The following is a 22,600-nucleotide window of genomic DNA, read 5'->3' as shown; positions in this document are numbered from 1 at the left end:
TGTGCATCTTTGACTGATTCCAGCACTGTGAGGGGTGGGATACCGAACCCAGGGTGATGGGCACATGGGGCAGCTCTGAGATGGTGGGGCAGGGGAGTATGTGGGGCTGGTGGCTGCATCTCAGGGCCGGGTGCACTGCCCCTCTGTGGTGTTATGTGCGGCTGTTCCCCAGCTGCCCTGCCCCAGAGGTGGCTGCATCTCAGGGCCGGGTGAGCCATCCCTCTGTGGTATGGGTGTCTGTTCCCTGGCTGACCTGCCCCAGAAGTGGCTGCATCTCAGCGCTGGGTGCACTGTCCTTCTGTGGTGTTATGTGCAGCTGTTCCCCAGCTGCCCTTCCCCAGAGGTGGCTGCATCTCAGGGCTGGGTGCACTGCCCCTCTGTGGTGCTATGTGTGGCTGTTCCCCAGCTGCCCCACCCCAGAAGTGGCTGCATATCAGCGCCAGGCGCACTGTCCCTCTGTGGTGTTATATGCGGCTGTTCCCCAGCTGCCCTGCCCCAGAGGTGGCTGCATCTCAGGGCCAGGGGAGCCATCCCTGGCTATACTGCTCGGAAAGCCCTGTAGAGAGTAGCGGTATCTGTTGGGGGGTGGGGTGGGCCGGCTGGAGACGTTGCCCCCTCCCCAGCCAGGCAGCTCCCCCCGCCCCCCAGGAGCCGATCCGCGTCTGACTCCCATTGGCCGCCTCCCTCCTCCATGCGCAGCAGAAAAAAAAAAAAAGCCGCTTCCCGCCCGCCCGCTCCCTCCCGCTCGGACTCTGCCGCATTCGCTCCTGCGACGGGAGAGACCCACGGCTGCAGCATGGCCACCCCCACCGAGGCACCTAGGCACGGTGAGCCCCCCCCCCCCGGCCACCCCCACCAGCGGGCCTGAATCCCACAGCGCCCAGATCCTCCCTGTGCTGACGGTGCCCAATTCCCCTGCGCCCATGGTGCCCAAATCCCCTGTGCCCATGGTGCTCCATTTCCCTCTGCCCGCGGTGCCCAATTCCCCTGCACCCATGGTGCCCGATTACCCTCTTCCCATGGTGCCCAATTCCCCTGTGCCCAAGGTGCCCAAATCCCCTGTGCCCATGGTGCTCCATTTCCCTCTGCCCGCGGTGCCCAATTCCCCTGCACCCATGGTGCCCGATTACCCTCTTCCCATGGTGCCCAATTCCCCTGCACCCATGGTGCCCGATTACCCTCTTCCCATAGTGCCCAATTCCCCTGCGCCCACGGTGCCCGATTACCCTCTTCCCACGGTGCCTAATTCTCCTCTGCCCACGGTGCCCAATTCCCCTGCGCCCACTTTGCCTGGTTACCCTGCGCCCATGGTGCCCGTTTACCCTCTTCCCATGGTGCCCAATTCCCCTGCGCCCACGGTGCCCGATTCCCCTGCGCCCATGGTGCCCGATTACCCTCTGCCCACGGTGCCCGATTCCCCTGTGCCCATGGTGCCCGATTACCCTCTTCCCATGGTGCCTAATTCTCCTCTGCCCACGGTGCCCGATTCCCCTGTGCCCACGGTGCCCGGTTCCCCTCTGCCCACGGTGCCCGATTCCCCTGTGCCCATGGTGCTCCATTTCCCTCTGCCCACAGTGCCCGATTCCCCTCTGCCCATGGTGCCCAAATCCCCTGTGCCCATGGTGCCCCATTCCACTGCGCCCATGGTCCCCAATTCCCCTCTGCCCACTGTGCCCGATTCCCCTGCCCCCATTGTGCCCCCACTGTGCCTGGTTTCCCTGCTCCTACTGTGCCCGATTCCCCTGTGCCTGTGGTGCTTGATTCCTCTGCTCCCACTGTGCCCAATTTCCCTGCTCCCCCTGTGCCTGATTCCCCTTCTCCCCCTGTGCCTGATTCTCCTGCACCCATGGTGTCTGATTCCCCTAAGCCCACAGTGCCCAATTCCCCTGAGCCCTCGGTGCCCGATTCCCCCTGCTCCCACGGTGCCCGATTCCCCCTGCTGCCATGGTGCCCAAATCCACTGCATCTACGAGGCCTGAATCCGCTGCGTCCATGGAGCCTGAATTCCACCATCCCTGGTGCAGAAGCTGCTCATGAAGCCTGAGTCCCTGGCACTCCAGCCCTCTGCCTGCCCCCCCTGCTCCCTCTGCGCCAGCAGTGCCAACCCCTGGCATCCCACCACCCTCGCCCTCAGAGCCACCCCCCACCACACCATGTCAGACTCAACCCCCAATGTCCAGGATGCCAGGCTGCTGCCCAAGCCCCCCTCCCATCCTCGCCATCACAGCTCCCTGCCCAGGTGTGCAGCTCTGCCCCAAGGGGCTGATGGACAGAGGGAAGGTGTGTGCCGGGGAGGGAGGGAGGGATAGAGGGATGGATACAGGGCTGGACAGAGGGAGGGATGGATTCAGGGCTGGCTGGAGGGAAGGATGGAGGGATGGATACAGGGTTGGATGGAGGGATAGAGGGAGGGATGGATTCAGGGATGGATTCAGGGATGGAGGGAAGGCAGGATGGAGGGATGGATTCAGGGCTCGCTGGATGGAGGGATGGATACATGGCTGTCTGGAGGGAGGGATTCAGGGCTGGACGGAGGGAGGGATGGAGGGATGGATTCAGGGCTGGACGGAGGGAGGGATGGAGGGATGGATTCAGGGCTGGACGGAGGGAGGGATGGAGGGATGGATTCAGGGCTGGACGGAGGGAGGGATGGACACAGGGCTGGACGGAGGGAGGGATGGATTCAGGGCTGGACGGAGGGAGGGATGGACACAGGGCTGGACAGAGGGAGGGATGGATTCAGGGCTGGACAGAGGGAGGGATGGACACAGGGCTGGACGGAGGGATGGATTCAGGGCTGGACGGAGGGAGGGATGGACACAGGGCTGGACGGAGGGATGGATTCAGGGCTGGCTGGCTCCGGGACTCTCACAGCTCCAGACATAGCTGGGAAGCAGCTGCCACGCACAGGAAGCAAGAGGGGCCCCACATCAGCTCCGGGGAGGTGGAGGCAGCGGGGGTGTCCAGGGGGAGCAGGGAGCTGTGGGTCAGGACGGGGCCGGGGGGGCCTCAGGGAGCAGGGAGCTGTGGGGCAGGAGGGGGCCGGGGGGGGCCTCAGGGAGCAGGGAGCTGTGGGGCAGGACGGGGCCGGGGGGGCCTCAGGGAGCAGGGAGCTGTGGGTCAGGACGGGGCTGGGGGGGACTCAGGGAGCAGGGAGCTGTGGGGCAGGGGTGTGAGTCCCGGCTCCCCCTTTGCCGGAGCCTGCGGGACTGACCGGGAGCAGGGACGGGAACTGGGAGCCCTTGTGCCTGTGTGTGTCTGGTACAGTATGTGTGTGGTGCGTGTGTCACTGCACGCTGTGTGTGTCCCCCATGTGCTGCGGTGCAGTGTGTTTAGAGGCATAAGGTGTATGTTGTGTTAGTGTATATGGTGCGAATGTGTGTGTGGTTAAAGTGTGTGTGTTGTGTCTGTCTGTAATCTGTGTTCTCTCTGTGTGAGCTTGTGTCAGTGTATGTGGTGTAAGATTGTGTAGGGAAGTGCACTCTGTCTGTCCCTTTCCCTGCAGTTCCCATGCAGATAGGGTGGGCTGTGTGTGTGAGTGCAGGTTGTGTGTGTGTGTGGGAGTGCAGGTGTGTGTGGGGAAGTGCAGGTGTGTGGGGAGTGCAGGTGTGTGTGTGGGAGTGCAGGTGTGTGTGTGGGTGCAGGTGTGTGTGGGGGAGTGCCGGTGTGGGTGTGTGGGGGGGAGTGCAGGTGTGTGTGGGGGAGTGCAGGTGTGTGTGTGTGGGGGAGTGCAGGTGTGTGTGTGTGGGGGGGAGTGCAGGTGTGTGTGGGGGAGTGCAGGTGTGTGGGGGGGGAGTGCAGGTGTGAGTGCATGCACATGTTCAGGGTGTGATTGAGTATGGGGTGGTTCCCATCATACAGCACATTACTCTCACTGCAGCTTTAGTCTGTGTGTGTGTGTGGCATGAGGGTGTTGTCTCGGGGTGCAATGGTGTGTGATTGTTGGGCTGTTAAAGAATCTCTCACTACTCCTTGTCCTTCAGCAGGGTGTGTGTGTGTGTGAGTGCAGGTGTGTGTGTGCATGTGTGCGAAAGCACACACTGTGGGATATTTGTGTGACTCGGTGTTGGGTTGCAAGGGCCTGACAATTTGTGTGTGTGTGTGAATTTTTGCAAGGGTATGGCGGTGTGTATGCTTGGTCGCAATGAGTGTGGCCAAGTGAGGTTGTGATTGTGTGTATGTTTGGGGGTGTATTGGGTTGTGAGGGGGTGACAGTGTAAGTGCTCGTGTGTGTGTGTGTCTGCCTAGGGGCAGCGGTTTGCCTGACGCCAGGGAAATGGCTTTTAGGTGTTGTCTGTCCATCCCCTTGCCCCTCGGCAGGTGTGTAGTGGGCTGTTGTGTTGAGGTTATGTGTGTGTGTGTTGTTCTGTTGGGACTCTGCGTTTGTGTGTGTACACGCAGTGGGGTGTTGTGCAAGGGGGATACACATGCTGAAGGAGTTGTGTGGGCTGTTGTGTAGTGCGTTGTCTGGTGTGTGTGTGCACTGTGGGGTGTAGCCACTCTCCCCTGTGGGGGTGGGATCGAGGGCTTCCCCAGGGGGAGGGAGCGAATGGGGGGGCAGTGGGGTGTGTAGTGTGAGTGTGCACTGGGTGTCTGTGCTGGGCAGCGGGTGCCTAGGGGGGTTGTGTGTCGAGAGGGAGGGGCACCGGTCTCTGGCGCGGTGTGTTCGTGCTGGCTGGGACGTGGCTCTGCGGCTGGCTGCACTGCCAAGAGATACCCCCCAGCCAGCCCCCCCCCCTCCCCGGTCAGCGCAGGGACTCGGCAACTGTCTGCGGCCGGCCCTGTGGCTGTGTGAGTGTGTGAGTGTGCGCTTTATGCCGTGTGTGTGTGTGAGTGTGCGTGTGAGTGTGCGCTTTATGCAGTGTGTGTTTGTGTGCTCTATGCCGTGTGTCTGTGTGTGCGCTCTATGCAGTGTGTGTTTGTGTGTGTGTGTGTGTGTGCGCTCTATGCAGAGTGTGTGTGTGTGTGTGTTAGGGATGTCAATATCATTTAAAAGTTAACCATTTAAATGACTAAAATTATCGCTGAAACGGTTAACTGATTAAAAGGAGAAGGGCTGGGGTCAGGCAGCTGGCTGGTGCAGGGCTGCTGGGGTCAGTGGGCTGGTCGGCCGGCATGGGGCTGCTGTGTGGGGTGGGGGCTGCTGGGGTCGGCGGGCTGGTCGGCCGGCATGGGGCTGCTGTGTGGGGTGGGAGCTGCTGGAGTCAGCGGGCCGGTCGGCCGGCATGGGGCTGCGGGGGGGGGGGGCTGCTGGGTTCAGCGGGATGGTTGGCCGGCATGGGGCTGCAGGGGCTGGGGGCTGCTGGGGTCGGCGGGCCGGTCGGCCGGCATGGGACTGCAGGGGTGGGGCTGCTGAGTCGGCGGGCAGGTTGGCCGGCATGGGGCTGCAGGGGTGGGGCTGCTGAGTCGGCGGGCTGGTCGGCCGGCATGGGGCTGTGTGGGTGGGGCTGCTGGGGTCGGTGGGCTGGTCGGCCGGCATGGGGCTGTGTGGGGTGGGGGCTGCTGGGGTCGGCGGGCAGGTCGGCCGGCATGGGGCTGTGTGGGAGGGGGCTGCTGGGGTCGGCGGGCCGGTCGGCCGGCATGGGGCTGCAGGGGGTGGGGGCTGCTGGGGTCGGTGGGCTGGTCGGCCGGCATGGGGCTGCAGGGGGTGGGGGCTGCTGGGGTCGGCGGGCAGGTCGGCCGGCATGGGGCTGCTGTGTGGGGTGGGGGCTGCTGGGGTTGGCGGGCCGGCCAGCGTGGGGGTTAATGGTTAAGGCGGGTTAACCTGTTAACATTTTACATCCCTAGTGTGTGCGTTCCACTCTACGCAGTGTGTTTGTGTGTGTGCTCTGTGCAGGGTGTGCGTGTGCACTCTGTTCTGTGCCGTGTGTGTTACGCCCCGTGTAGCCGTGCTCTGTCTGTGAGCTCTGCATGCTTCGAATCTGTTGTACAGTTCAAGTTAAGAGTACAGCTCAATTGCAGCTATAGTTAGTGTTGATATTACACACACACACACACATATTCAGACTGCCCCACTGCAGCATCAACCCTACATTAACACACACTACACACCCTCACCGTGACCCCAGCAGCCTCTCCAGCCTCTCACACTCACCCCCTCCAGTTGTGCACTGATAAACCAGCACAGCACTGTGAGTGTTGTGTGTGTGTATCTGTGCAAGCTGTGTGTGTGTTGCAGCTGAGCAGCACTGGGCTCTGTGAGCATCTACATGGTTGTCACTAGGCTTCAGGATTAACATCCTTTTGAGATGAACGGAAGAGTGCATCCCTCTCCCAGCAGTGGGCGTAGGCTCTTGGCAGACTCAGGCAGCATTGCTGGGTCAGTCGTCCTGGGGGCAGCTCCCCCCTGTCCCAGCGACGGGCTGACCTGCCACTGGGCGAGAGTGGCTGGTTCGCTTGCGGAGCCCGGAGCGGGAAGGGGAATCCCAGGGAGCTACCTAGTGACCCGGGCACGGGCACCCTGCTAAAGGGCACTCGGGGCCAGCCCCCCCGCCCCCCCGCAGGTTCTGAGCCTCCTGCCTAAACTGGGGCAGCAGTTAGATGGGAGCAAACAGGAAACACCACTGAGCCACAATGGGGGGACAGGGTCTTACCCCGGCAGTCAGTGCTGACCCCAATGGCCCAGCGCTGTGCTAGGGAGCACCGTGCTGTGGGGAGTGGGGTGGGGGCCTCAGCAGGGGGCACTGGGCTGCGGGGAGCAGGGGTGGGGGGCTCAGCAGGGGGCACTGGGCTGCGGGGAGCAGCGCTGGGCTGTGGACAGGCTGGGTTGTTATTGTAGGGTTGCTGGGCAGCGCTGGGGCTATGGACACGCTGGGTTGTTATTGCAGGGTTGCTGGGCAGCGCTGGGCTGTGGACAGGCTGAGTTGTTATTGTAGGGTTGCTGGGGAGCGCTGGGGCTGTGGACAGGCTGGGTTGTTATTGTAGGGTTGCTGGGCAGGCTGGGTTGTTATTGTAGGGTTGCTGGGAGCACTGGGGCCGTGGACAGCAGGGGGTGCTGGGCTGCAGGGAGCGGGGGGCTCAGCAGGGGGAGCAGGGGGGCCAGTAGGGGCGCTGTGCTGCAGGGAGCAGAGCTGGGGAGCTCAGCAGGGGAGCAGGGGGCTCAGTAGGGGGTGCTGTGCTGCAGGGAGTGGGGGGCTCAGCAGGGGGAGCATGGGGGGCCAGCAGGGGGCGCTGTGCTGCAGGGAGCAGGGCAGGGGCCCAGCAGGGGGCGCTGGGCTGCAGGGAGAAGAGGGCTCAGCAGGGGGCGCTTTGCTGCAGAGAGCAGGGGGACCCAGCAGGGGGCGCTGTGACTCAGGGCTGCTCTCCCCTCACAGTCAGTGCTGACCTCATGGATCCATGGGGGGGACGTGGGGAGAGTCAACCCATGGCTAGGAGATGGGAAGGGGTGGGGGTGGGAGCAGAGACCCAGCCGTGGGGTGGGGAGTGGGGGACAGCAAAGGGGGCCCAGGGTTGGGGGGCAGGGGTGGGCAGAGCCATGGCCCGTCTCTATCTTACCCCCCTCCTGAGGTTGAACCCTACTATTGGAGGGCTGGATGCACCCAGGAACTCCCCTCCCCACCCAGTGCCAGGCACCCGCTCAGACTCATCACCCCGCTCCGAGGCGGGGCCCGGACTCCGGGGTTTCCTGCAGCCACCATCCTGCCACTGGAGTGTGTGTGTGTGTCGGGGGGGCACGGCCTGTCTGGCTCCATCTGTCTGTCTATGCCCAGCCCTCGCTCCGTCTGCCACTGATTGCCTGGCCAGGTGCCAGAGCCGGGAACCCCCACAGATACCCCCACGCGGACCCCTCTGCCGGGGGTACCCAGGGCTGGGGGAGCAGGGGGCTGCGGGTCAGGAGTGAGGTGCACCAGCAGAGCTGGGGCTTGGTGGGGATACCCAGGGCTGGGGGAGCAGGGGCTGCGGGTTGGGAGTGAGGTGCACCAGCAGAGCTGGGGCTTGGTGGGGATACCCAGGGCTGGGGGAGCAGGGGCTGCGGGTCGGGAGTGAGGTGCACCAGCAGAGCTGGGGCTTGGTGGGGATACCCAGGGCTGGGGGAGCAGGGGCTGCGGGTCGGGAGTGAGGTGCACCAGCAGAGCTGGGGCTTGGTGGGGATACCCAGGGCTGGGGGAGCAGGGGATGCGGGTCGGGAGTGAGGTGCACCAGCAGAGCCCTGCCAGGGCTGGTTTCCGCATGTGGTGGCCGGTTGCCAGGTCCCTGATTCCCTCCCTGCTCCCCCTCCCGCCCCCGCCCTGGCAGCCAGCTGAGGATGCAGAGACTCCTGATGTGCTTGTTTCCATGGCAACCCCCATGCCCTGCACAGGGGTTTGCATTATTCATCCCTGCAGGGCCACCCCATCAGACAGTGCTGTGGGGAGTGGGGTGAGGGGAGCTCTGGGAGTGCAGGAAGCAGGGCAGGGGCTCCCTAGGGGCGCTGTGCTGAGGGGAACCAGGTGGTGGGGGTCTCAGCAGGGGGCGCTGGGCTGTGGGGAGCAGGGCAGGGAGCTCACGGGGGGGGGCTGGGCTGTGGGGAGCAGGGCAGGGAGCTCACGGGGGGGGCGCGGGGCTGGGGGGAGCAGGGCAGGGAGCTCACGGGGGGTTGGGGGCTGGGGGGAGCAGGGCAGGGAGCTCACGGGGGGGCTGGGCTGGGGAGCAGGGCAGGGAGCTCCCGGGGGCGCTGGGCTGTGGGGAGCAGGGCAAGGAGCTCACGGGGGGCGCTGGGCTGTGGGGAGCAGGGCCGGGAGCTCACGGGGGGCGCTGGGGTGTGGGGAGCAGGGCAGGGGGCTCACGGGGGATGGGCTGTGGGAGCAGGGCAGGAGCTCACGGGGTGCTGGGCTGTGGGGCGCAGGGCAGGAGCTCACGGGGCGCTGGGCTGTGGGGAGCAGGGCAGGGAGCTCACGGGGGGCGCTGGGCTGTGGGGCGCAGGGCAGGGAGCTCACGGGGGCGCTGGGCTGTGGGGGGCAGGGCAGGGAGCTCACGGGGGGCGCTGGGCTGTGGGGAGCAGGGCAGGGAGCTCACGGGGGCGCTGGGCTGTGGGGGCAGGGCAGGAGCTCACGGGGCGCTGGGCTGTGGGAAGCAGGGCAGGGAGCTCACGGAGGGGGCTGGGCTGTGGGGAGCAGGGCAGGGAGCTCACGGGGGGGCTGGGCTGTGGGGAGCAGGGCAGGGAGCTCACGGGGGGATGGGGGTGCTGGGCTGTGGGGAGCAGGGCAGGGGGTTCACGGGGGCACTGGGCTGCGGGGAGCAGGGCAGGGGCTCACGGGGTTCTGGGCTGTGGGGTGCCGGGCAGGGAGCTCACGGGGGGAGGGAGGGTGCTGGGCTGTGGGGGGCAGGGCAGGGAGCTCACGGGGCGCTGGGCTGTGGGAAGCAGGGCAGGAGCTCACGGGGGCTGGGCTGTGGGGAGCAGGGCAGGAGCTCACGGGGCTGGGCTGTGGGGAGCAGGGCAGGGAGCTCACGGGGATGGGGGTGCTGGGCTGTGGGAGCAGGGCAGGGGTTCACGGGGCGCTGGGCTGTGGGGAGCAGGGCAGGAGCTCACGGGGCGCTGGGCTGGGGAGCAGGGCAGGGAGCTCACGGGGCGCTGGGCTGTGGGGAGCAGGGCAGGAGCTCACGGAGGGGGCGCTGGGCTGTGGGGGCAGGGCAGGAGCTCACGGGGCGCTGGGCTGTGGGGAGCAGGGCAGGGAGCTCACGGGGATGGGGGTGCTGGGCTGCGGGAGCAGGGCAGGGGCTCACGGGGCGCTGGGCTGTGGGGAGCAGGGCAGGAGCTCACGGGGCGCTGGGCTGTGGGGAGCAGGGCAGGAGCTCACGGGGGCGCTGGGCTGTGGGGAGCAGGGCAGGGAGCTCACGGGGATGGGGGTGCTGGGCTGTGGGGAGCAGGGCAGGAGCTCACGGGGCGCTGGGCTGTGGGAGCAGGGCAGGAGCTCACGGGGCGCTGGGCTGTGGGGAGCAGGGCAGGAGCTCACGGGGGCGCTGGGCTGTGGGGAGCAGGGCAGGAGCTCACGGGCGCTGGGCTGTGGGAGCAGGGCAGGGAGCTCACGGGGGGTTCTGGGCTGTGGGGAGCAGGGCAGGGAGCTCACGGGGGTTCTGGGCTGTGGGGAACAGGGCAGGGGGCTCACGGGGGGTTCTGGGCTGTGGGGAGCAGGGCAGGGAGCTCACGGGGGGTTCTGGGCTGGGGGGAGCAGGGCAGGGAGCTCACGGGGGGGTTCTGGGCTCTGGGGAGCAGGGCAGGAGCTCACGGGGGTTCTGGGCTGTGGGGAGCAGGGCAGGAGCTCACGGGGCGCTGGGCTGGGGAGCAGGGCAGGGAGCTCACGGGGGCGCTGGGCTGTGGGGAGCAGGGCAGGGAGCTCACGGGGCGCTGGGCTGTGGGAGCAGGGCAGGAGCTCACGGGGCGCTGGGCTGCGGGGTGCCGGGCAGGGAGCTCATGGGGGGGCGCTGGGCTGTGGGGAGCAGGGCAGGGAGCTCACGGGGGGCGCTGGGCTGCGGGGTGCAGGGCAGGGAGCTCACGGGGGGCGCTGGGCTGTGGGGAGCAGGGCAGGGAGCTCACGGGGGGCGCTGGGCTGTGGGGAGCAGGGCAGGGAGCTCATGGGGGGGCGCTGGGCTGTGGGGAGCAGGGCAGGGAGCTCACGGGGGGAGGGGGGGTGCTGGGCTGCTGACCTGTCCTGGATTCTTGATGACGTCACTCAGTTCAGGACATTTTCGCCAAGGCTGGGGGAGGCGGGTGCGAACCAGCGTGTGAACCCCGGCCCAGGTTAATGGCTTCACCAGGGGCTTCCCTCTCCCCGGCAGCAATGATCCTGCTGCCGCGAATGACATGGGAGTCTCTGTCCCTCCCTAGCCCAAACTCCTGCTCGTTGTTATGTGCGGCTGTTCCCCTGCTGCCCCACCCCAGAGGTGGCTGCATCTCAGGGCCGGGTGAGCCCTCTCTGGGGCTGGGGCAGCTCAGGGATTCGTCTCTCTCTCTTCCCTCTCCAGATGGCCATGGACCCCGGGATCCCTTCTCCTACGGTGAGTGGGGCCACTCGTGTGGCTGCCCCTTGGGCTGATGTCTCTGCGCTGCTGGGAGGGGGCTCCATGGTTGGGCACCCCCTGTTGGGGGGGGGGCACTGCCTAGCAGGGATCCCCCCGGTGCCCCCTGGCCCAGCTCCCAGCTGGGGTGTCTGCTGGAACATGGGGCCTCACTAGAGCTGGAGGGAGCTGGGGGGCAGGGGGTAGTGGGCTGTGGGGGGGGGAGCTGGGGGGCTGTCTGTCTCTGACCCCCCCTCTCCTCTCAGACTACGACACCCTGCGCGTGGTCGGCCTTGTCCTGGCCATTGTCATGTTCGTGCTGGGCATCCTGACAGCGCTGAGTGAGTGACCTTCCGGCGGGCGCCTCAACCCACCCCCAAACTCCCCCAGCCGGCCCCATATCCCCCCAAACTGCCCAGGAGGCCCCCCCAAACTCCCCCAGCTGCCCCTGAACCCCCCCAAACCCCACACCAGGCCACCCCCCAAACCTCCCAGCAGGCTCACCAACCCACCCGGCCTCCCCATAACCCCCAAATTCCCACAGCTGGCCCCCGAACCCACCAGCAGGCCCCAATCCCCAACCCCCCCGCCAGCCCCATAACCCCCAAACTCCCCTGTCTGGACCCCAAACCTCCCAAAAAAACCCCAACACCCCAAGCCCTCTGACTGACCCCTAAACCCCCAGCCAGCCTGACCCCCGAATCCTGCCCACCAGTCCCACAAACCCTGAACCCCACCCCTGCTGGCCCCTCAACCCCTGAATCCCCCGGCTGACCCCTATCTCCCGGCCAGACCCCAAGCCTGTCCCTCCCCGGTTGGCCCTCCAACCACCCGAGCTCCCGTCTGGTTCCTAACCCCCTCCCCAAGCCAACTCTCCACTGCCGAACTTCCCTGGCCAGGCCCCCAACCCTCCCAAGCGCTCTGGCTGGCCCCTAAAACCCTCAGCCAGACCCAAATGTCAACCCCCACCCCCCAGCCCCACAGCCAGCCCTCTGCCCCCAAACTCCCGGCTGGACCCTTAAACCCCTAACCTCTGGCCACCCCTCAAATCCTCGAACACCAAAACTCCCGGCTGGCCACTCAACCCCCCTAAACATGGAACCCGCCAGCCAGCCCATCAACCCCGTCCCCGAGTTCCTGACTAGCCCCTAAAACCCCAGCCACCCCACCCCAAACCCCAGTGGCCGGCTCCTGCCCCTGCCCCTTGAACTCCCGGCCAGTTCCCCACCCCCACATTTCCCTGGCTGGTCCCCAACCCCTGGCCAGTTCCTAACCTCCCGTCCCAAACTTCACCAGCTGCCCCCCAAACCCTCCTGAACCCCCTCGGCCAGTGCCCCAATCCCCCGTGAACCCTGAACCCTCTCAGCCGGCCCTAAACACCCTGGCCAGTCCCCCGCCCACCGAACCCCTCTGATTAGCCTCCCAAACCTCCCAGAACCCCTCTGCCCAGCCCCCTGCCCCCCAAACCTCCCTGGTCGGGCTCCCTGTGCCCCAGAGCCACCCCCCAGCCAGCCCCTTCCCTGACCGTCACCCTCTCCCACAGAATCACTCCCTCCACCCCTTCCCTTTTGGCCTCCCACCCCATCTGCCCCCAAATCCCCTGCCCCCTCACTCTTTCTCTCTCTTCCTGCAGGTAAGAAATTCAAATGTAAAAGTCCGACTCCAGGTAGGTGCTGCCCCGCCGCTATAACTGCCCCTCTTTGCGCTGCCCCCAGGGCAGCCCCGTCTCCTGCTCTAACTGCCCCCAGGGCAGCCCCCACTGCCTCCTGCTCTAACTACCCCCAGGGCAGCCCCAGGGCAGCCCCCACTGCCTCCTGCTCTAACTGCCCCCAGGGCAGCCCCCACTGCCTCCTGCTCTAACTACCCCCAGGGCAGTACTGCCCTTTGCCCCTGGCCCCTGGGAAAGACCCCACTGTCCCCCAGGGGCAGCCCCCCCACTCTAACGGCCTCCCAACCCCCTGGGGCAGCCCCTCAATTCCCCCCACTCTAGCTGCCCCCCACAGTCGCACCAGCCCTCCTTGACCCCCCCAACTTACCTGTCTCCCCCTTTGTGTCCCCCCTCAGCCTATCGGAGGCCAGGCAACCAGGAAAGACCCCAAGTGAGTGACCCAGGAGGTTGGGGGGCTGTACGGGGGTGGGGGGTGTCCCTGCTGTCCCCCGCTGGCTGGCATCAGCCTGCCCTGTGGAGGGAGGGGTTGTCCCTCTGATGGGGGAGGCCATGGGGGGGGCAGGTGAGGATCCCCCGCCCAGCTGCTCCTTTGTCTCCAATGAAGCCAGATGTTGCCAGGGCTGCGGGGGTACCATGGCAACGCCCTAGCAACGCCCTCCTGCAGCTGCTGAAGCATCTTCCCCGCTGTGGCTGGAGGTGGGGAGGAAGCTCCCGGACACCGGGGTCCCCTCATGCCCTGATCTCCCCTGTCCCTCTCTCACTGCCCCCCCCATCTCTCTTGCAGCTCCAGCAGGCAGCGCGTAGGCCTGGTGCCTGGGATGTAGCGCCCCCCTCTGGCTGGGGGGTGCAGACCCTGCTGCCCCCCCCCCTCGCCCAGGACGGCTCCAAGACCTCGGCTCCAGCGCCCGGCGGCGACACCCGTGGGGGCAGGGAAGGGGAAGCCCCCGTCTTTTAGAACCTCTGCCTCCAATTGGCTGGCGAGCCCATTGCATGCTGGGAGCAGGCACCATATGCAGGGGGGGGGTCCCTTAGCCTCACTTGGCCCCCCCATCTTGATCCACTGGGTCCCCTTCACTTCCTGTCCCCCCAGCGCATGTGACCCCCCCATGCCATTACTGCTTTGCTTACAGCACCCCCCTCCCCACTGCATTGGGGGGGTGCTCCATGTGGGGGGAACGGCCACACATCACCAACACACACCCCCAGGCCCAGACACGGGCCCCACCTGGGCAGGGGGCCCTGGGCCAGCAGCTGGATGCTGAGAGGGTGCTGCTTTCATGACGTGTTTTCAGCCGCCCGCAGGGGGCGCCACCCCGTGGCTGCCCCCTCCAGCCCCATGCAAGGGGCAGAGCAGACCCAGCGCTCAATAAACATAGGGTTGTTTCTTACTGGGCTCCGACTCTGTTATTCGCCCCCATCCCCGGTGCCAATGCCCCTCACTCCCAACCTGCAGCCCCCTGCTAGCCCGGCCTTGGGCTCCCCCACCCCTGGGCTCCCCCACCTCCAGGTCTGCTGGTGCTCCTCACTCATGACTCCCACCCAGTGTAGTACTACAGGCCCAGTGCCGAGGTGAGAGGGAATCCCCAGCAGACATTGGTGGTACAGGGTTTATGTCACACAGAACAGGACTGATCCCCTCCAGCAGAGAAAGAGAGACAGACAGACAGACACACACACACACACACAAAAAAGATGGTGCATTTCTCTTTCTCATCTTTTCCACGGTGCAGGGTGCTCTTGCCCTGGGGCAGCCTGTATGCCACATGATGCCCACTCCCTGTGCTAGGTGCTGTATTTTCATCCTCCACATCTCGGTTCCGTATGTTCAGGACCATGCAAAGAAAGAGCTGAGAAGGAACAGTGCAGCCACCTCCAGGGCATGGCAGAGTGGGAACAGTCACACATAACATGGCTTGCCCGGCGCTGAAGTGCAGCCACCCACGGGCGGTGGGTTAATCCTCCATCTGGGAGGATAGTCCCCTGGCCCTACCCCGCCCCTTCCAGCCCCCCTCACCCATTGGAGCCAGAGGAACCCCAAGCCTCCCACTGCAGCAGGAGGATCCCCGGTCCACCCGCCCAAGCCCCTGCCAGCTTCTGGGGAGAGGCGGAGTGAGGGCGGGAAGAGGAGCAGTGTGGGGAGGGCTATGGGGGAAGAGTGGGATGTGGGAGTGGGGCTTCAGGCCGAGTGTGGGCGGGGCCCACTCCCTCTCTCTCTCCCCAAATGCGGCAGGCCAGTGGCATGCCTCCAGAGGGAGGTGTACCGCATCCTGTTTGGGGAGGCTTAGCCTCCCCTGGCCTATTATACCCACCACCCATGCAGCCACCTCTGGGGCAGGGCAGCGGGAGAACAGCCGCACATAACACCACACAGGGATGTCTTGCCCGGTGCTGAGATGCAGCCACCTCTGGGGCAGGGCAGCTGGGGAACAGCCGCACATAACGCTGTATGGTGGAGGCTTACCCGGTGCTGAGATGCAGCCACCTCTGGAGCAGGGCAGTTCCCTTCCTCTTCATTTCCACTTTTCGGGGTTCCCTTTCATTTTGCGGCCACACCACTTGCAGACAAACAGTCCTCTGAGTGCACGCACACACACGCGCACACACACACATACACACGGTCCCTCACACACACGCGCCTCGCAGGAAGTACAGGCGAGAGGAAATGACTCGTGAGGCCTCGTTCTGCCGGCCGAGCGCTGCCCTCCCCCTTCTGCTCACACACCGGTCCAGTGCCTGCTGCCATGAGGGTGAGTCCCCACCCCCCATTCTGGACGCCTGGGTTCCCCGGCTCTGATCAGAGTCAGCTGTGCCCCCAGTCCAGCACCACGGCCCCGACTTCCTGCCACGCGACCCCGGTGGGTCACAGCTGCAGGAGGGGGGGCATTGAGTGGGGAGCGGCATGGGGAGCCAGGCAGGCTGGTGATGGGAACCAGGTGTCCTGGCCGGAGGGGGCGGCAGGGAGAGGGGCCGGCAAGGGCCGGGGGGTGGGACCCTGGGATGGGAACCAGGCCACAAAGCTGATGTGCATATGGGGCCGCAGCTAACAGCTGTAGACATACACCCTCCCCCCGACATGCCCTCCGGTCTCTCTCTCTCTCCCTCTCTCTCCCCCACCCCCGCATCTATCTATCCCAGGCCCCTGGGAGCCAGTTTGAGTTCCGGGGCAGTCACCTGCTCTGAGATCAGAGCAACCCTCCCCCAGCCTGGCCTGACCCCCCCAGGCTGTTCACCATGCAGGGTGGGGGGTTCTCCTCTGTACCCCGGGATTGCGTCAGAGTTTGATTTGTGGGGGGTGGGGGAAAGAAGTTTCTAGCTCGTGGGCTTGGGGATCAAACATGAGTCAGTGACACTTCCCGAGTCTGAGCCCATCACTGGGTGTGGGGAACTTCCCTGGGTGTGACTGACTCAGCAATGCTGCTTGAGCCTGCTGAGAGCCTGAGCCCGTCACTGGGAGAGGAGAGATCTGCCCAGGGTGTGACCGACATGGCGACGCTGCCTGAGTCTGCCAGAGCCTGAGACTGTCGCTGGGAGAGAAGAGATCTGCCCAGGGTGTTACCGACATGGCAATGCTGCCTGAGTCTGCTGAGAGCCTGAGCCCGTCACTGGGAGAGGAGAGATCTGCCCAGGGTGTGACCGACGTGGCGACGCTGCCTGAGTCTGCTGAGAGCCTGAGCCCATCGCTGGGAGAGGAGAGATCTGCCCAGGATGTTACCGACATGGCGATGCTGCCTGAGTCTGCTGAGAGCCTGAGTCTGTCGCTGCGGGCAGCAGCTCCCCCAGTAGCTCATAAATCAACAAGGCAGATCCCCCCCACATCCCCACCCCAACACGGCTGGGTCTCTCCTCCCAGGCATCTCAGGCTCTGAAAACGTTTCACACACGTTGGTCACCTTAGCAGCCCCTCGTGGCTAGTCTGATTCAGTACGGTGCTGACTGCCTGGGTGAGGAGCCCAGGGCAGGGCTAGCAGGGGTGCAGGTCAGGAGTGAGGGGCACTGGCAGAGCTGGAGGTGGGCTCAGGCCTGGCCTGGCAGGGAGCTGCGGGTGGGAGTGAAGGGTGCCAGCAAAGCCCAGGACAATCGAGTCTCTCTGGTTTTGCTGCAGGTCCAGGTCTCCATATTGTTGTTGTTCCTGGGCCTGGTCCCAGCCCTGGTTCCGACTCAGCAAGGTAAGTGTCACCTGCCTCTCCCAATGGCACCACACCCTGGGGCACCAGCACCCACAGCCCTGGGGCACCAGACCCCTTGGCTGACCAGGAAATCCAGCCTTGGGAAGTATCTGTAGGAGGGACCAGCTGGCCAGGTGGGGCTGGGAACCAGGACTCCTGGGTTCTAGCCCAGCTCTGGGGGGGAGTGGGGTCTAGTGGTTAGATAGGGGAGCTGGGAGCCAGGCTCCTGGGGATCTGTTCCCCCCCCCCCCCCAATTTCTGTTCTTTTATGTGACCTTGGACATGTCTCTTTGCTTCTCTGTGTCTCAGGTGCCTTCTTTTTAGGGGGAGAAAAGGGAATCCCCCCTCAATCAGGAGCTGTACAGGGAATATGATGTGTAGCAGAGTAGGGCTGTTTCAGGGCAGCGTGCACCACTCACACACCTGCATATATACACACACACACAGCAGGATTTGTCCCCTCCAGCAGGGGGCAGCAGGGACACACACACACACAATGGAAGGTGGGTGGCAGAGGACAACAAGCCAGGGGTGGGGTGAGTGTCTGCCTGTCTGGCCTGGGGCTCCCCCACCCGAAATCTCCCACTCAGCCCTTTGCTCCCACAGATAACTCCCCGAAGGGCGGCACAGCGACGACTTTGCCGGCTGAGCAGCGGGGTAAGTGCCAGCCCAGAGCCCGCTGCCTGGACGGGGGAGCAGGACAGGGAGTCAGGAGGGGATGCTGTGCTGCAGAGAGTGGGGCAGGGAGTCAGCAGGGGGGGCAGGGTTGCGGGGAGGGGGGTCAGCAGAGGGCGCTGTGCTGCAGGGAGTGGGCTGACCCAGAAGGGGTGCTCTGTGTGTGTGTGTCCCTGCTGGCTGGGATCAGCCCGGTGCTGTGGGGTGTGCGTGTATGTGTGCGTGTGATACAGACTAGCTGCCACGTGGGTCGTTGTCGCTCACGGAGGCTTTTATTCTTCATCAGCAACCGTCAGCCCGAGGCCCGAAGTGGGGCAGGACTCTGAAGTCATGACCCCATCTGACCCCAACTTGGATTTGACAGGTAAATATCAGTGCCAGGCAGCCATCATCCCTGTGTGGTGTTATGTGCAGCTGTTCCCCAGCTGCCCCGCCCCAGAGGTGGCTGATCCGTTGTTTCTAATCTCAATTCTTTCCTTGCATGACACGGCCAAAAGGAGACCAAGATGCAGAGGGGGAGACCACGTCTAGCGCAGGGAGTGGGCATCATGTGGAAGACAGGGTGACCAAAGGTGGGAGCTCCCCACTCCAGGCCAAGCCAGATCCCCTCCACGTAGCCCCAGTCACAGAATCACAGAATCTCAGGGTTGGAAGGGACCTCAGGAGGGATCTAGTCCAACCCCCTGCTCAAAGCAGGACCAATCCCAACTAAATCATCCCAGCCAGGGATTTGTTCACCCCCCCCCCCCCGCAATCATACAGCAGGTAACTGCTCTGCCCCACAATGTGGCCCCCAGTCCCTCCAGTGGCAACACCCCAGTTAGGTGTGACTTGGCTGGGAAAAGCTCCCTACGTAAGAGCTCAGCCTGAAAAGAGTGACAGGGACGTTAGAAATGGAAGAAGGACCAGCTGGGAGAGCAGGGGCTGCAGGGCAGGAGTGAAGGGCACGGCCGAGCTGTTGAGGGGAACTCCAGGGCTGGGATAGCCAGGGCTGCAGGTCGGGAGTGAAGGGCACCAGCAGAGCTGGGAGGGGGGCGGGGCAGACGGGTCCAAGATCTGAGTCCCACCCTCCTTTGATCTCCCTGCAGCCCCCACAGGATCTGGAGGCTCCAGTTCCAGCAGCACGAGCACAAGTGCTTCAGGTAGGAGAAATAACCAGCCCCCCACGTCCCACCCCAGAGGCAGCCGCATCTCGGTGCTAGGCGAGGGCTCCCTGGATAACCAGCCCCCCACATCCCACCCCAGAGGCAGCCGCATCTCGGTGCTAGGCGAGGGCTCCCTGGATTACCAGCCCCCCCACGTCCCACCCCAGAGGTGGCTGCATTTCGTGGCCGGGAGAGGGCTCCTTGGAGAACCAGCCGCCCTGTGCCCCATCCCAGAGGCAGGTGCGGGGGAGGGCAGGTCTCAGCTGGGGTCTCTGGATCTTTTTCACCCCAAAGCTTGTTCCTTCTAGGCTCCAAGAGGCCTGTCACCCACAGAGAGCCCGGGAGCTCGGCCAGATTAGGTGAGTGTCCCGGGTCCGGATCGGAGCCGGAGCCCCCCAGAGGGGAAAGGTCCCTGCCCCATTCCTCCCCACCCCCACACCAGAGCTGGGCATTTGGGGTAATTCTCTCTCTGCCCCCACAGGAGCCGGCCAAAGCCAGGAAGAAATCTTCACTTACGGTAGGTAGCAGCTGTTCCTGCCTCGAGCAGCAGGGGGTGCTGCTCCTCCCCTCACTCCACTCACTCCTTCCTCCTCCCTTCCAGATTACTACTCCCTGCGCAAGTGGGGCCTGATAGCCGCCGCCATCCTCTTCGTCCTGGGCATCCTCATCCTCACCTGTGAGTAGGGGCTGGGAGCCAGGACTCCTGGGTTCTCTCCCCGGCTCTGGGAGAGGAGTGGGGTCTGATGGGTGGAGCAGTGTGGGGGTGGGATTGGAACCAGGACTCCTGGGTTCTCTCCCCGGCTCTGGGAGAGGAGTGGGGTCTGATGGGTGGAGCAGTGTGGGGGTGGGGTTGGAACCAGGACTCCTGGGTTCTCTCCCCGGCTCTGGGAGAGGAGTGGGGTCTGATGGGTGGAGCAGTGTGGGGGTGGGGTTGGAACCAGGACTCCTGGGTTCTCTCCCTGGCTCTGGGAGAGGAGTGGGGTCTGATGGGTGGAGCAGTGTGGGGGTGGGATTGGAACCAGGACTCCTGGGTTCTCTCCCCGGCTCTGGGAGAGGAGTGGGGTCTGATGGGTGGAGCAGTGTGGGGGTGGGATTGGAACCAGGACTCCTGGGTTCTCTCCCCAGCTCTGGGATGGGAGTGGGGTGTGGGGTGTCCAGCTGGGCTGGGAGCTAGGACACCTGGGTTCACACTCATTCTCTCTCCATCCCCAGGTGGTAAATATGGGAAATTCTCCGGATGTGGGGGCCGGAAGCAGAGGAGGTGAGAGCCACCCCTGTCCCCTCTTGGGCCCCGCAGGGTCCCCCAGCCCAGCCCCCCTCACCCTTCTCCCTTTTCCTTGCAGCGCCTATGATATCTCCCGACTCTGAGGCACCCCCTGCTGGGGGATCCCTGTGGGGCCGGACACTGCTTGGAGGGGCCGGCTCGGAGCCCCACAGCGATGCTGCGTGCTGGTGGGGGGGCTGGGGCAGAACCAGCAGCACAGACCCCAGGGCTGCCAAGTGCCCCCTGCTCCCCACTCTGTGATCCGCCTGTCAGCAGCACCCCGGCCCGGCCCCTCTAGCCCCCACCGACCCCTCTCCTTTCCCCCATCTCCGTCCCCTCCCCCGCCCAGCCTGATCCCCCACCGTCCTCTCTCCACTCCCTTCCAGGATTGTCCCCCCATACCTGTCCCCTCCCCTTCCTGGCCTGGATTCCCCATCCTTGTCCCCCATTCAGGCCTTATTCCCCCCCCATCCAAGTCCCCAGCCTGTGCCTGGCCTGCCCCCCCCCCCTCCGAGCTCCGGTTGCCCCGTGTTGTATTTTGATGACATTAAATGACTCCCCCTGGGGAAGCAAAGTGTCTGTGAGCCTCTCACACACCATGGAGGGGTATGGGGGGGGGAGGGGGTAGGAGTCAGGACTCCTGGGTTCTATTCCCAGCTCTGGGAGGGGAGTGGGGTAGAGCAGGGGGAGCTGGGCCAGGACTCCTGGGTTCCCATCCATGGCTCTGGGGAGGGAGGGGGAGAGGGGGGGGGGGCTGGGAGAGCTGGGTCCTTCTATTCCAGCTCTGGGAGGGGAGTGGGGTAGAGCAGGGGGAGCTGGGAGCCAGGACTCCTGGGTTCCATCCATGGCTCTGGGAGAGGAATGAGTCTAGTGGGTTGGAGCTGGGAACCAGGACTCCTGGGTTCCATCCATGGCTCTGGGAGGGGAGTGGGGTAGAGCAGGGGGGGTTGGGAGCCAGGACTCCTGGGTTCCATCCATGGCTCTGGGAGGGGAGTGGGGTAGAGCAGGGGGGCTGGGAGCCAGGACTTCTGGGTTCTATTCCCAGCTCTGGGAGGGGAGTGGGGTAGAGCAGGGGAAGCTGGGAGCCAGGACTCCTGGGTTCTATTCCCAGCTCTGGGAGGGGAGTGGGGTAGAGCAGGGGGAGCTGGGAGCCAGGACTCCTGGGTTCCATCCATGGCTCTGGGAGGGGAGTGGGGTAGAGCAGGGGGGGTTGGGAGCCACGACTCCTGGGTTCCATCCATGGCTGTGGGAGGGGAGCACTGGTAGCTCCGTTGCCCCTTCTGGCGGCAGCAGGGCTCTATTAGCACTTCATTGAGCTCAGGCCGGTTCCCCAGCCTGGTTCAAGGGGCTCAGAGAGTTGGCAGCCATGGATGGGTGGCAAGTTTGTAGAAATTTTGGTGGTGCCCAGAACCCGCCCCCCAACTCCGCCCCCCAAACTCCGCCCCCACCTGCCTAAGGCTCTGGGAGGGGGGTCTGTGGGGGGAGGTCTGGGGTGCAGATCCTGGGCTGGGGATTAGGGTGCAGGAGGGGTGCAGGCTTCGGGATGGAGTTTGGGTGCAGGCTCTGGGCTGGGGGTGGGGACATAGGAAGGCGTGAGGGGTGCACCCTCAGGGAGGGAGTTTGGGGATAGAAGCAGGGGCGGCTCTAGGATTTGCGCCGGCGGCACGCCACGGGGGGGCGCTCTGGAGGTCGCTGGTCCCGCGGCTCCGGTGGACCTCCTGCAGACGTGCCTGTGGAGGGTCCGCTGGTCCCACGGCTCTGGTGTACCTCCCGCAGGCACGCCTGCTGCGGATGCTCCCCCGAAGCCGCAGGACCAGAGGCCCCTCCGCAGGCACGTCTGCAGGAGGTCCACCGGAACCGCCTGCTGCCCTCCCACGGGACGCTGCCCCAAGCGCGCGCTTGGCACGCTGGGGTCTGGAGCCGGCCCTGGATAGGAGGTAGTGCAGGGTGAGGGCTGTGGGGCTGAGGATGAGGGGTTCATGGTGCGGGGGCTCAGGGCTGGGGCTGAGGATCAGGGTGCGGGGATGAGGGCTCGGCTGGGGCTGAGGATCGGGTGCGGGGCTGAGGGCTCCGGCTGGGGCTGAGGATCAGGTGCGGGGCTGAGGGCTCCGGCTGGGGCTGTGGAGCGGGGTGCGGGGGGCTGAGGGCTCCGGCTGGGGCTGAGGATCGGGTGCGGGGATGAGGGCTCGGCTGGGGCTGAGGATCGGGTGCGGGGATGAGGCTCCGGCTGGGGCTGAGGATCGGGTGCGGGGATGAGGGCTCCGGCTGGGGCTGAGGATCAGGGTGCGGGGATGAGGGCTCGGCTGGGGCTGAGGATCGGGTGCGGGGGGATGAGGGCTCCGGCTGGGGCTGAGGATCGGGGTGCGGGGGGATGAGGGCTCCGGCTGGGGCTGAGGATCGGGGTGCGGGGGGCTGAGGGCTCCGGCTGGGGCTGAGGATCGGGGTGCGGGGGGATGAGGGCTCCGGCTGGGGCTGAGGGTTTGGGACGTTGGGGAGGCTCAGGGCGAGGGCGGAAGGGCAGGGTAAGGGCAGCCTGCCTTGCCAGTAGTAGAGGGCAGGCACTAGGACCCTGGGGCAGCAGACAGCAGTGCTGCCAGGAGCCGAGAGCAGGCCGGGGAGAGGCGCCGCGCTGCTTTTTGCCAGGCAGGGACGCGGTGCGGCCGGTGGGGCGGGGGGGCACACGGGGCGGGGGCTGGGACCTGCTCCA

At 65.4% G+C, this 22,600-nt stretch overlaps 3 protein-coding genes across 9 annotated transcripts in view; 2 read left to right on the top strand and 1 right to left on the bottom strand.

The window, feature by feature from the left end:
- Positions 1 to 15,214, bottom strand: part of LOC120390197 (leucine-rich glioma-inactivated protein 1-like) — a 43,703-nt gene extending 28,489 nt beyond the window's left edge. The window contains exon 1 of the mRNA XM_039512616.1: positions 15,105 to 15,214. Coding sequence (XP_039368550.1) covers positions 15,105 to 15,157 — 53 coding nt within the window. The 5' untranslated portion in view covers positions 15,158 to 15,214. The remainder of the gene's footprint in view (positions 1 to 15,104) is intronic.
- Positions 731 to 13,998, top strand: LOC120390200 (phospholemman-like). 4 transcript variants are annotated; one of them, XM_039512621.1, is made up of 6 exons: positions 731 to 827; positions 10,942 to 10,974; positions 11,241 to 11,315; positions 12,608 to 12,640; positions 13,039 to 13,073; positions 13,428 to 13,998. In XM_039512621.1, exons 1-6 carry the CDS (start codon positions 797 to 799, stop codon positions 13,596 to 13,598), a joined length of 378 nt encoding a protein of 125 aa, XP_039368555.1. In that variant the 5' UTR covers positions 731 to 796; the 3' UTR covers positions 13,599 to 13,998. The 4 variants fall into 4 exon arrangements, with proteins under 4 accessions (XP_039368555.1, XP_039368556.1, XP_039368553.1 ...); XM_039512622.1 differs by lacking the exon at positions 11,241 to 11,315; XM_039512619.1 differs by lacking the exon at positions 731 to 827 and having other exon boundaries at positions 10,627 to 10,974.
- Positions 15,151 to 20,467, top strand: LOC120390201 (FXYD domain-containing ion transport regulator 5-like). Of its 4 annotated transcripts, XM_039512623.1 has the most exons (11): positions 15,160 to 15,390; positions 16,746 to 16,809; positions 17,416 to 17,466; positions 17,771 to 17,848; positions 17,982 to 18,056; positions 18,573 to 18,626; positions 18,938 to 18,988; positions 19,111 to 19,146; positions 19,231 to 19,305; positions 19,842 to 19,890; positions 19,973 to 20,467. In XM_039512623.1, the coding sequence occupies exons 1-11, from the start codon at positions 15,385 to 15,387 to the stop codon at positions 19,995 to 19,997; spliced, it is 564 nt and encodes a 187-aa protein (XP_039368557.1). In that variant the 5' UTR covers positions 15,160 to 15,384; the 3' UTR covers positions 19,998 to 20,467. The 4 variants fall into 4 exon arrangements, with proteins under 4 accessions (XP_039368558.1, XP_039368557.1, XP_039368560.1 ...); XM_039512624.1 differs by lacking the exon at positions 17,416 to 17,466 and having other exon boundaries at positions 15,151 to 15,390; XM_039512625.1 differs by lacking the exon at positions 17,982 to 18,056 and having other exon boundaries at positions 15,237 to 15,390.
- Positions 20,468 to 22,600: the final 2,133 nt, after the last annotated feature.

The sequence above is a fragment of the Mauremys reevesii genome, linkage group 24 (assembly GCF_016161935.1).
Source record: "Mauremys reevesii isolate NIE-2019 linkage group 24, ASM1616193v1, whole genome shotgun sequence".
NCBI classification, from domain to species: Eukaryota; Metazoa; Chordata; order Testudines; family Geoemydidae; genus Mauremys; species Mauremys reevesii.
Note: the sequence above shows the minus strand (reverse complement) of the source record. Positions and strands in the feature narration are given on the sequence as shown.